Source organism: Lolium rigidum, chromosome 5 (genome assembly GCF_022539505.1).
Source record: "Lolium rigidum isolate FL_2022 chromosome 5, APGP_CSIRO_Lrig_0.1, whole genome shotgun sequence".
Lineage (NCBI taxonomy): Eukaryota > Viridiplantae > Streptophyta > Magnoliopsida > Poales > Poaceae > Lolium > Lolium rigidum.
The window spans coordinates 128,810,878-128,824,037 of record NC_061512.1 but is presented as its reverse complement, the minus strand read 5'-3'; the positions used below and the strand labels follow the sequence as shown (position 1 = coordinate 128,824,037).

General features: G+C 44.4%; 1 protein-coding gene across 1 annotated transcript; it reads right to left on the bottom strand.

The window, feature by feature from the left end:
- Positions 1-1,969: 1,969 nt before the first annotated feature.
- Positions 1,970-5,512, bottom strand: LOC124652968 (zinc finger CCCH domain-containing protein 53-like). Its single transcript, XM_047192020.1, has 9 exons — positions 4,799-5,512; positions 4,537-4,719; positions 4,231-4,416; positions 3,967-4,067; positions 3,625-3,861; positions 3,277-3,478; positions 2,655-2,852; positions 2,434-2,512; positions 1,970-2,289 (listed from the first exon to the last, which is right to left on the bottom strand). Exons 1-8 carry the CDS (start codon positions 5,425-5,427, stop codon positions 2,479-2,481), a joined length of 1,770 nt encoding a protein of 589 aa, XP_047047976.1. The 5' UTR covers positions 5,428-5,512; the 3' UTR covers positions 1,970-2,289; positions 2,434-2,478.
- Positions 5,513-13,160: the final 7,648 nt, after the last annotated feature.

Here is a 13,160-nt window from a genome sequence, read left to right as displayed (position 1 = left end):
TATAATTTTTGATGCTACATGCTTGTTATACGCCAATTTATATATGTTTTGGTTACACTTCGTTGCACTTTTATACATTTTTCGGCACTAACCTATTGACAAGATGCCAAAGTGTCAGTTCCCTGTTTTTACGCAATTTTGTACTTCAGAAAAGTTGTACAGGAAATATTCTCGGAATTGGACGAAACAAAACCCGAAGATCTTATTTTTTCGTAACGAAGAAGAAGTCCAAAGGAGAGACGGAGTGGGGCCATAGGGTGGCCAGACCATGCCTAGGCGCGACCTAGACCCTGGCCGCGCCTAGGGGTGGTCTGGGGCCACCTGGCCTCCACCGACCTCGCCCTTCCGCCTATAAATACCTCCCGATGCAAAAACCCTAAATTAATAAGCCTTCATCCACGAAAATTTCCGTAGCTCCGCCGCTGTCGCAGAAAAGATTTGGGGGACAAAAGTATCTGTTCTGGCACCCTGCCGGTGCGGGGAATTGCCCCCGGAGCCGTCTCCATCGACATCACCGCCATCTTCATCGTCGTTGATGACTCTCATGATGAGGAGTGAGTAGTTCTTATGCTTAATTTACAGAAATACTTATGAATTATGGTGTCTAGTTAGTACCATCTTTGTATGCTCAAAGTGACAGCGTGGGGCATCCATAGATTGGAAATGCGCTTTGAGGAGTGCTTATGCATCCCTACGCAGTAAATTTGTGTTTATTATTAAACCAGAGAGTGGTTTAGAGTAGTATAGTAAAGTGATAATATCTATGTATTCAATTATGGTATCATTGTTGAGAGTGTCCACTAGTGAGAGTATGATCCCTAGGCCTTGTTTCTAAGCATCGAAACACCATTTACAACCAGTTCTGCTACATGTTTGCTTGCTGCCATTTTTATTTCAGATTGCAATTACCAATCATAATCATCCATATTACTTGTATTTCACTATCTATTCGCCGAACTAGTGCACCTATGCACCTGACAAGTGTATTGGGTGTGTTGGGGATACAAGAGACTTCTTGTATCGTAATTGCGGGTTGCTTGAGAGGGATATCTTTGACCTCTGCCTCCCTGAGTTCGATAAACCTTGTGTGATTCACTTAAGGGAAACTTGTTGTTGTTCTACAAACCTCTGCACTTAGAGGCCCAACACTGTCTACAAGAATAGAAGCGTGCGTAGACATCACTCATCCTCTCTAGAATTTTAGACTAGCCCCATAGACCAACACGTATATTTCCATCGTACTTTGTCCTCACTCATGTGCAACTAGGAAATTTCGTCAGAATCACTCTTCCCAAATTTCTATCGGCCAAGCATGCTTAACCTAGTCTTTTATGGATGTGTACTTTTGGAAAAGAAGATGTATGTTGTTGGTATGAGTGTTTTATCAATCGCTTTAGGCCTTGGGCCAGGATGTCACATAGGTTCCATAAGAAAATTCGTCAGGAGCTTATTGATGATGTCATCATGTTGTTTGTGGTCATTGAGACACCATCGATTTGTTGTTTCCTAGCATATGTGAAAAAAATTCCTCGGCCATATCAAGGGTCCTCTTTCACTTGCACGTGTGGCAGGTTTGCTTTCTTTGTTAGATATATCTGAATGTCTTTGCATCTCTTTGTGTGCAATTGCTGAATATTTTTGCATTTCTTTGTGTGTTATTGCTGCTTCAACAAAGATATTTTAAAGGAAGGAAAAGATGCAGAGCGAATGCATTTGCTGCACTCCATATTGGAGTACTAGATGACGAGTATCTCTGTCTATTTTGACAAGGGCATGGGCAAAAGGACAGTCTCTGATGAAGCGATTCCACTAGGATTCTCTGCACCCGTGACTGCGGCGAGAGTGCCCTGGTCCCAGTCATCACTTTCCCCTCTGCGAGCTCTGTCTGGCTTTTGTCCACTCCCCCTACCTCCTCCCTGTACCTGTTTGCTTTCCATGTCTGTATGCATCCATGTCACCTCACAACAACTGGGTACCAGGACAAGTTTTTTTACTATCATTCTGAGATGAGATCCATACAACTCGAGAGGAGCACAAGCATAGCATACAAAATGATGCATGAAGATAGTTTTCTTCTTCTTGATACTACTTGGAGCAGCTAATAAAGGGACTACTGGTATTATTATTTATACTATCATATACTTAATTAAGGCTGGCTAGGGCTAAAACAACCTAGATTTTCTTTCCTTTCTCTGTTGCTGTTGTTGATGTTGTTGCTGTTCCTCTCTGAAGAGTAAACCTAGTATTTGTTAGAGCTTTTCCTTCCATCCACTTACTTCATGGGGGTCCCTGCATACATAAACAACACATAACACAGACATCAGGTGTTGGTTTGACAAAGCAGGAAGTTGATTGGTTTGTATATGAATCATGATGTAATGATTGATTGTTACGGCACTGCTAAAACACTGGGCTTTCTTTTATGATACTTACTCTCATCTTAAGAGGAAAGGAGACCCCGCTGCTCCTGCTTTGTATTCACAGCCCAATGGCACCATGCCCAGGAGAGAACCTGAAGAAATTCAACACATGTTAAAAAACAATCTGTGTAAACATACTACAGTAGTACATGTAACAGAGAAGAAAACATATTCTTGATGTAAAAAATTATAGAAGAAGGTGAAAGTAAACAAAGATGTCAATGTTTCTTTCACCTGGGCACTTGGAAGAAGCAGGATTTGTAAGGGGGCAGCTCAAGGGTGGGTGGTGTAGGAGGGAACAGAGATGAGGCCACCAGATGAGGGCTCCCGATGTTGCCAGCATGAGCTGGTTCTGCAGAAGCAACAGCAGCCCCAATGGCCTTTGTTGGAGATGCAAAGGGGCTATCAGGCAGGTTGTGCTCCTCCACGCCACTGCAATTCAAACAACAAGAAACACATATAAGAAGGAATCCTGGGGAAAAAATAAGGCACAACTTGCACAAGAAACTGCTTAAACAATAGCCCTTAGTTGGAATCATTTCTATTTGGTTTCTCTTATCTTTCTCCTACCCTTTGCCTTTGCATTTCTTTTCCCCTTTTGTTGCTGCCAATTAGGAAGAACCTATGATCAGCACTTGTTAATAGTCTATACCCTAACCCCTCCTTTTGCAACAACAGCTTTTGAAGGCACATTTCGTTGGTCAATGGGAATAACATAACATACTTGTAGATAAAGAAGAGAAAAGCAAGCAAAAGAGAGAACCAACAAGTTTTACTTTGTTTCCTTTCTACCCTTTATTTCCTTTCCCCCAAAAGAGAACAGCTCCATTTGGTAATTGTTTGCTCCAAATCCTACCTTTCTTGGAATAGATTAACACTGGGAGCTGCTGATGCTGCTGCCCCAGGATGACCGGTCTTCTCATCTTCCCCAGAGTTGACCCTTTGCTTGGGACTCCCATCGCCCTCCTCCCCATGCAGCTTGCCTTCTGTGGCAATGGCAGAAATAGCAACAGGGGCAGATGTCATCATGGCACGTCCCCCACTGATCATCTTGTGATCTACCACAAATCAGAAACCGCAATAAAGTCACAACCATTCATGAACTATTATCAGAGTAAAAATCAACAGCCATTGATTAGCTTCCCAGCATCAGCATGCAAGAGAAGAGAATGGCTTGTCAAGATTCAGCAGCAAGAAGTAAAACCTTGGATGGTGGCATCCTCCAAATGGATGGCATTGCCATCAGCCTGCTGCCGGAGACCCACCGGCGAGACGAGATGGTGGTGACCCCTGCTCTTGAGGTCCAGGAGCTGCAGACCCATGAAACGGCGGCCCTGCAGCTCGATGGCCTGCTGAAGCTCCGCCGCCTGCTGCTGCTCCTCCAGCTTCCTCCTCAGGAACGCCTCGTGATTGCCAATGTTGCCGTACATCATCCTCGGCCCTAACAATTTGCAGCAACAAAATTTGCAATTAGTGACGCGGAAGTACTCCGTAATATTTTTTGATCAAGAATGCACGCTCAGAGCAGTGCAGTTCTATTGCTCACCGATCTGTGGCGACTGAAGGTCGAAAGGGTCCCTGGAATCGAGCAGACCGGTGGGCGTCGTGCATCCGGGGAAATCGCCATGATGCGTGGGCTGGAACTTCCTGCAATCGAACAGCAGATAAGGTAAGAAAAAATATGATTTTTGTTCTTCCCTGAACTGATTATATTATTCGAAAAACATCCCAGAGCTGAAAATCTAATAAGCAAAGCAATCTGTATGTAAGGAAAGAAAATAGAATGTAGGCCGGCAATGGCGTGACGTGCCTGAACCTGTCGGGGACCTTGCCCTTCTCCTTGTATGGCTTGACGAGGACGCGCGCGTCGCAGACGAAATGCGGGTTTCCCTTGGCGAGGATGAGCCTCACCGTCTCGGCGTACACGAAGGTGACGAAGCCGAACATGCGCTTCTGCTGATACGGGATGCGCACGTCCTGCACCGGCCCGAAGAAGCTGCGCCAGGCAATCGATTCAATTGTTAAGACTTAATTTAAAGACTACGGAATGTTTGATGCTTGAACAGGAAAAAAAAAGCATCAATGGCGGCGGCGGCGCGTTTGGTGGATGGGGTACCTGAAGTAGCTGGACACGTCCTCCTCGCTGAAGGTGGAGTCAGCAGGGAACGTGAGGTAGATCTGGCGCGCCGCAGGGTTGGAGGCTAGGTCGCCGCCGCGGTCCAGTCGAGGAGACCGCACGGGAGGAAACTTGTGCATGTCGTCTCCGCCGCCACCAAGCAGCATGGCCGCCGCCGCCGCCCTGGAAAAGCAAGATTAGAATGGGCAAGGCACAAAAAAATGTAATCTTTGGGGCAAAAAAAAATCGGTACTCGTGTCACCTCTGGGAGTCGGTCTGCTGCTGCTGCTGGTGTTGCTGGAGCAGGAAGTTGAGGCCTCTGGGAGGAGGCGAGAAGGGGAAGGCGGACGCCATGAGCTCCGACCGCACGGCCGCCGTCCAGGCCTCCATGTCCTGTTCGCTGAGGTGGTCGGGCAGGCCGTGCACGAAGCGGCAGGAGGAGCCGTTCTTGCAGAAGCCGCGCGCGTAGTACATACACGGCTTCCAGCCGCCCGCGTCGGCGTCGCTGAGCGAGAAGCTCCGACGGTGTTGCCCGCCACTCGCCGGGGACCAGCACCCGAACTCGTCCGGCGGGTAAAACCCTTCCCCTCCACCGCCGCCGTCGAATCTCGCCTGGTCGGCGGAGAACGGCGCGTCCTCCGTGGACAGCCCGGAGGCCCACGGCGCCATGGGCGGAGAGGAAGGTTTCTTGTGGTGGGCGGCCGCGATGAGGTCGGCGCGCGCCCTGGCGACGACGGCGTGGAGCAGGTGCTCGGGGCCGAAGGCGAGGCGGATCATGTCCTCCTCGTTCTTGTCCTGGGTGAGGAGCATGCCCATGATCGTGGAGGCGAGGTCCGGGTCGAGCGCCTGCACCCGCGCGAACACCACCTTGGTGGCCTCGTAGGCGTCCATGGATGGCCGGCCTCCTCCGAGCGCTCCTCCTGGTGCGGTTCGGTTTTGAGGGAGATGGGAAGGTGAAATCGAAGTTACGGAGGAGGGGAGCGGGGGGCCTGATGAGGAGGGATAGGAGAAGGTGTAAGTTGCACGGTGAATTAAATAGCGCGGTTGGGGCGTGGTCTCGGGGAGAGGGAAAGTTGGGTGTTTTGTCTCCTTTTCCCCTCTTTTCAGTTTCCCTCCTTCAAATTTTGGGCTTGGTTTTTTGGAGGGACAATGGTTGTTTGTGCTTGTGTCACAAGGTGTGTGCCCATAGCCTCATACTCATGTTTGAATTTATGATGTTTGAATTTGGAGAGTCTTTGGTTGGAGAAGTATTTGATTGATATGTTTTGTTTCAAAACAAGTGTTCAAATATATAAGTAAGACTACATGATATACACCAACAACTTCATTGATTTGTAGATTTGAATATCAATGCGTCTGCGGGTATATACATGTATCAATAAGCGATCAATATATTAATGCAGCGAAATAATGGTCTTCCGGCGTAAATAACAACGACAGCTGGTGCCAGCTGCCTAAAGCACACGGACTAGAAACGCTCTATTTTGATGTTACCTAAAGTAATATTACAATTGTTGACCGTAGTTTGGGGCCAAATATAAGATATCTTCGGAATGTTAATATACTTTATTTCTCACCCAAAAAAATCTATGTGTAAATGTGTTTTCGCTTCGTGAATGATATCACTCTCGTTGGGAGATACTTTATATTTTGAACTCGAGATGGAATCGTAGACACGATGCTTGAGTTTTATAAAATAGGTACCATATCACTTTGAGGGTTTAGTCCAATGACTCCAATCTTATTAGTTGGTTGTAAGGGTATTTGGTTCTAATGTTCTATTTTCATAACAAGTGTTCAAACATAAGTCGGAGTGCTATTTTACAGAGGAGCAAAACGACATTGGAGCGGTCTATACTTTGTAATGCTCGTGTATTGATTACAATGGCCTGCAAGTATGGCCACACGATACGGCAGAGGTATAAATGTTGTATATCAATGTGGTGAAATAATGGTGATACACTGTCCATAACAGCGACAGGTGGCGCCAGCTGCTAGAAACGTATATGAGTATACGACATTGCGTTATTTTGACGATGCATGGAATACTGCAATGATGGTTGTTGGTTCTGTTTGTTCGTAGTTGGCTGAAAGTAGTGGTCGAGATTCATCTGATATATATGTGAGGTGCTCTTATGCAAAAAAAAAATATGGTATACTAGTAGAATGGGCCCAAATATCTTTAATTTCCACAAAAGGTTTTCGAACATGGCCCACTTTCACATGGGCTAAGCTTTCGGGCATTAGGTCAATTGGGTGGCCCAAGTATAATGGTTTGCTCTATTTCTCCTTTCTAACTTCTCTGTGCGCATGTTCTTTCGTCTTGCAATGAATCATTTTAGCTTTGTACAGAAAAAATCTTGTTTTGATCTTTTGATGAAATTATAGACACGGTGCTTACAAAAAATGGACAAAACATATTTATGGACAATCATAAACATTGGTTTCATGATCGTGTAGACACGTGAATAGAGGATAACACTTATAAGAGTGTTTGGTCATGTTGAGAAATATTTCATAGGATTGGGCCGATCTCAGGATAATAACCCTGCTCATATGTGCTTCGGGTTGATCTTGAGAGGCTATCGTAGGTGCCTTGGCTAGTTCATCAGGGATCCACCACATTATTGCCTACAAATTTTGGATTGTGGCTTCTGCTTGTGAATCGGATTGTAAGAAGGAGTCTGTATTGTTGTATGTTGTGCTCGTACCTCTATAAGAACCCATGTTGTTGATACATCCAAAATATATTTCTTTTTTCAATCACTTTGCTCGTAATTTAACCCGAAATCTCACCCTAACTTGGAATAAAACTGCAGGAAATGATGTTTTCTTTAGTGAAATCTTCTTTCTGCCTATTTCCTGTAGGAACTGAACGAAATAAATTCGATGAAAATTGCAATCAAGTTTTTTATACCAAAGAAGCAAGATGGGCTGAAGAAGTGGACTAGAAAGCCACCATGGCACGGGCCCACACTTGGTTGTGCCATGGAGGGGCCCTCGGGCCCAGTGGCTCACCTCAACCTCTTCTTTTCCGAGTGATACATTTGATATGGATTATTGGACTGCAGTATTCTAAGCTTTTTTCTAGCGTCCTAGGTTTAACGAATCTCCCCGCAAAGAATGCCTTTGGTGTAAGACACTACAAAAAAAAGCCCCCTTACCAGGCAGGATGAGCCGACACATTTTAATATCGCCCTAGGTGAACTTAGGCATATATTACGACGTGGATCAGAATTGATGTTTACCGTGGTGAGAAGATAATCTTGTCTCGCTGACAAGTGTGTTCTACCACCATTGAGACCGGTTGACCATGTTGTACTACTACTACCTCCAATCCAAATTACTCACAACTAGAAAATTAGCTATAGCGCGTGAACGTTAGTGGCGCACCCTAATTTTCGCACGCTACAGATAATGGTTGTAGCATGTATAATATGTGTACGCTGCAGTTACAACTTACATGTAGTTTGCCCTTGTAAAAGACACGCTACAAATAAGTGGGTCCTACTACCCTGCCCCAACGAAACATAGTTGTAGCATGTACTTTTCAGGACACGCTACAGGTAAAACACTACATGTAGCATGGGGTTTACTGGACACACTACAGCTATTTTTTCCACCGCAGGGAATCAAATACATCATTTCCTATGCATTTTTAGTCGATTTTCGGGATTTTTCTACAAAGTCCTTTTCATTGGTATTTAAATTTTGGGAGGCATAAAACCTCCTTTTTCGTATTTTATTTGTTTCAAAACTTTATGGATCGCTAAAAATCGAGGAAAAGGTACATGATCAGTTTTTTCACCCGGTGAAGGACCATGAGCGAAAGAAGTACGCGAGGGGAGCCACGAGGGCCAAACGGACCCAAGTGGCGCGCCCTACATGTCTGCGTGCGCCACCCGAGGTCGTTTGGGCCTCGGCATCATCTCGTCCCCCTTTTATACCAGAAGATTTGTTTCACCTAACAACATAAACCATATTTTTCCCGATATTTATTGAGGCGGAGGCGAATGTCCTCTCCTACTCTGGAGAGGGCAGATCCTGCTGCACCGGTGCCTCCGGTGAAGGGGAAATCGACTCCATGGATATCCCCACTCCTCCTTGGCTTGGGAGGAGACATATCCATCAACATCTCCATCAGTACCATCATTACCACCCTCTCCATCTACGAGATCAACGTCATACCCCTCATAGTTTGTGTTGAATTGAACCCCGGATATTGTTTCTAGTGCTATTGCATGTTTGTGATTGGTACTTTGTCATTATTTGGTGGGGATATTATAAATTCATATTGTGTTGTAATCATTATGCTTCTGGTCCATATCATGTTTGACACTTTTGAGTAGTTCCCCACGTTTCTGAGGGCATAGGATGATCTGGGCTATGATTCTATATGATGTGCAATGGGTATTTGGTCAATTTTTCTATCTTTTAAGTTCATATGTGATGGTTTTATGAGAATGTCGACTGCATATTACTTCACCTATACGGGCTCACAGGGTTGCACTTTAATGTAATGCATAAGTGTTGGAAGGGACTGAGTGACAGAAACTATTTTCCAATACTATGGGTTGCATTAGAGGGGTTTAAGTCGGGGACCAGTGATCTTATGGGTATGGTGGGATATTCATGTCTTAATGATTCATATACTTGCACATGAAAATGGCTCTAGGACCCATCATAAGGGGTGTGTTTGCACGTATCTATGGTTGCACCTAACTTAGGCTCCGCCCCTAACTGAATAAAGCTTGACAAATATTTACCATGTTGTTTAGAACTCAAATGCTAGTTAATCCATGCCGCCCTCGAGAACTTTAGTCTCATGTAAACTCACGCACTTGAGCTTGTCCTTTTTCTGCATAGAGGATTGGGATTTTCTCTCATCAAGAGCTTTTTATTATTGCTATTTACTTTCTCCACTTTATTTTTACTGCAAACTATACACCCCAAAACACCAAAACGGCTACTTTATTATTACTGCTTTCTTGTCGATTTTGCTAACCAATACCTTCTGCTCCTCGTGGGTTCGACAACCTTTCTTATTGAAAAGTACTGATATTGATCTCCTGCACTTGGGAGCCATCACATACCCATGTCAGTAGCCCCCGAGACTCTACTCGAGTCGTAGACACGGGTTGAGTCTCAAAACCTTCAAAATTTTCTTTCTTTGTTTATGAAAAGGCAACATTTCATTATTTCCTTTGCTCCTCGAGCGTCACTAGCCGTCCGTATTCATATCCGGAGCAACGTCTTGACCTAAAAATGCATATATAAAGGTTCACATATGCATCTCGGGAGAGAGCACTGATGTCTACGGGAGCTTCTATTCTTGTAGACAGTGTTGGGCCTCCAATAGCAGAGGTTTGTAGAACAGCAGCAAGTTTCCCTTAAGTGGATCACCCAAGGTTTATCGAACTCAGGGAGGAAGAGGTCAAAGATATCCCTCTCATGCAACCCTGCAACCACAAAGCAAGAAGTCTCTTGTGTCCCCAACACACCTAATAGGTGCACTAGTTCGGCGAAGAGATAGTGAAATACAGGTGGTATAAATAAGTATGAGCAGTAGCAACGGTGTGTAGTTGATGGTGGTAATATGGTAGCAGTAGTAACGTGATAAAACGAGTAAACAAGCGGCGATAGCGATATTTAGGAACAAGGCCTAGGGAATAGACTTTCACTAGTGGACACTCTCAACTTTGATCACATAACGAGAATAGATAAATGCATACTCTACACTCTTGTTGGATGATGAACACATTGCGTAGGATTACACGAACCCTCAATGCCGGAGTTAACAAGCTCCACAATTCAATGTTCATATTTAAATAACCTTAGAGTGCAAGAAAGATCAACACGACTAAACCAAGTACTAACACGGCATGCACACTTTGTCACCTTCACGCTATGTAGGAGGAATAGATCACATCAATACTATCATAGCAATAGTTAACTTCACAATCTACAAGAGATCATGATCATAGCATACGCCAAGTACTAACACGGATGCACACACTTGTCACCATTACACCGTGCGGGAGGAATAAAACTACTTTAATAACATTGCTAGAGTAGCACATAGATAAATTGTGATACAAAACACATTGCAATCATAAAGAGATATAAATAAGCACTTCACTACGCCATTCATAACAGTGAGTAAGTATTCAGTGAAATATAGCCTAAGAGACCCACACGGTGCACACACTGTCACCTTTACACACGTGGGACAAGGAGTCTCCGGAGATCACATAAGTAAAACTCACTTGACTAGCACAATGACATCTAGATTACAAGCATCATAATATGAATCTCAATCATGTAAGGCAGCTCATGAGATTATTGTATTGAAGTACATAGGAGAGAGATGAACCACATAGCTACCGGTACAGCCCCGAGCCTCGATGGAGAACTACTCCCTCCTCATGGGAGCGAGCGGCGGTGATGAAGATGGCGGTGGAGATGGCAGCGGTGTCGATGGAGAAGCCTTCCGGGGGCACTTCCCCGCTCCGGCAGGGTGCCGGAACGAGAGACTCCTGTCCCCCGGATCTTGGCTTCGCGATGGCGGCGGCTGCGGAAGGTTTTCCGTGTCGTGGTTCTTCGCATCGGGGTTTTCGCGACGGAGGCTTTAAGTAGGCGGAAGGGCAGCCTCGGAGGGGGCACTGGGGCCACCACACCATAGGGCGGCGCGGCCCCCTGCGGCGCGCCGGGGTGTGGTGTGGGGCCCCCGGGGCTTCCCTGCGGCGGCTCTCGGGTGTTCTAGATGGTTCGGGAAAAATAGGAACCTGGGTCTTGATTTCATCCGATTCGAGAATATTTCGTTACTAGGATTTACGAAACCAAAAACAGCAGAAAACGAGACGCGGCACTTCGGCATCTTATCAATAGGTTAGTTCCGGAAAACGCATAAATATGACATATAATGTGCATAAAACATGTAGATATCATCAATAATGTGGCATGGAACATAAGAAATTATCGATACGTCGGAGACGTATCGGCATCCCCAAGCTTAGTTACTGCTCGTCCGAGCGAGTAAAACGATAACAAAGATAATTTACTGGAGTGACATGCCATCATAAACTTGATCATATTGTAAACATATGTAATGAATGCAGCGATCAAAACAATGGTAATGACATGAGTAAACAACTGAATCATAAAGCAAAGACTTTTCATGAATAGTACTTAAAGACAAGCATCAATAAGTCTTGCATAAGAGTTAACTCATAAAGCAATAATTCAAAGTAGAGGTATTGAAACAACACAAAGGAAGATGAAGTTTCAGCGGTTGCTTTCAACTTATAACATGCATATCTCATGGATATTGTTAACATAGAGAAATATAACAAGTGCAATATGCAAGTATGTAGGAATCAATGCACAGTTCACACAAGTGTTTGCTTCTTGAGGTGGAGAGAAATAGGTGAACTGACTCAACATAAAAGTAGAAGAAAGGTCCTTCAAAGAGGAAAAACATCGATTGCTATATTTGTGCTAGAGCTTTGGTTTTGAAAACATGAAACAATTTTGTCAACGGTAGTAATAAAGCATATGAGTTATGTAAATTATATCCTACAAGTTGCAAGCCTCATGCATAGTATACTAATAGTGCCCGCACCTTGTCCTAATTAGCTTGGACTACTGGATCTTTGCAATGCACATGTTTTAACCAAGTGTCACAATGGGGTTCCTCCATGCCGCCTTGTACAAAGGTCTAAGGAGAAAGCTCGCATTTTGGATTTCTCGCTTTTGGACTCAACATTGAAAGTAAAAGAATGGTCCTCCATAGAGGAAACGCATCGATTGCTATATTTGTGCTAGAGCTTTGATTTTGAAAACATAAAGAGAGCATAAAAATAAAGTTTTGAGAGGTGTATGTTGTTGTCAACGAATGGTAGCGGGTACTCTAACCCCCTTGCCGAGACAAACCTTCAAGAAGCGGCTCCCATTTTATTTTTATTTTTGGATGGCACTCCTTCCAACCTTTCTTTCACAAACCATGGCTAACCGAATCCTCGGGTGCATGCCAACAATCTCATACCATGAAGGAGTGCCTTTTTATTTTAGTTTTATTATGATGACACTCCTCCCAACCTTTGCTTACACAAGCCATGGCTAACCGAGATCCTTCGGGTGCCGTCCAACAATCACATACCATGGAGGAGTGTCTATTTTGTTAATTAATTTGGGATTGGGAATCCCATTGCCAGCTCTTTTTGCAAAATTATTGGATAAGCGGATGAAGCCACTAGTCCATTGGTGAAAGTTGCCCAACAAGATTGAAAGATAAACACCACATACTTCCTCATGAGCTATAAAACATTGACACAAATCAGAGGTGATAAATTTTGAATTGTTTAAAGGTAGCACTCAAGCAATTTACTTTGGAATGGCGGGGAAATACCATGTAGTAGGTAGGTATGGTGGACACAAATGGCATAGTGGTTGGCTCAAGTATTTTGGATGCATGAGAAGTATTCCCTCTCGATACAAGGTTTAGGCTAGCAAAGGTTGTTTGGGGCAAACCTACAAGTATGAACTAGTGCATGACAAAACTCACATAAAAGACATATTACAAGCATTATAAGACTCATACATAAGTCTTCCTTGTTGTTCAAACA

Bases quoted from the DNA above. Each gene is read 5' to 3' on its own strand.
- LOC124652968 (XM_047192020.1), bottom strand. From the start codon at position 5,427: ATGGACGCCTACGAGGCCACCAAGGTGGTGTTCGCGCGGGTGCAGGCG. The intron at 4,417-4,536 runs GTACCCCATCCA...TGCCTGGCGCAG, and splicing joins GACGTGTCCAGCTACTTCAG to CTTCTTCGGGCCGGTGCAGG. The intron at 3,862-3,966 runs GTGAGCAATAGA...GCAAATTGTTAG, and splicing joins CCTTCAGTCGCCACAGATCG to GGCCGAGGATGATGTACGGC.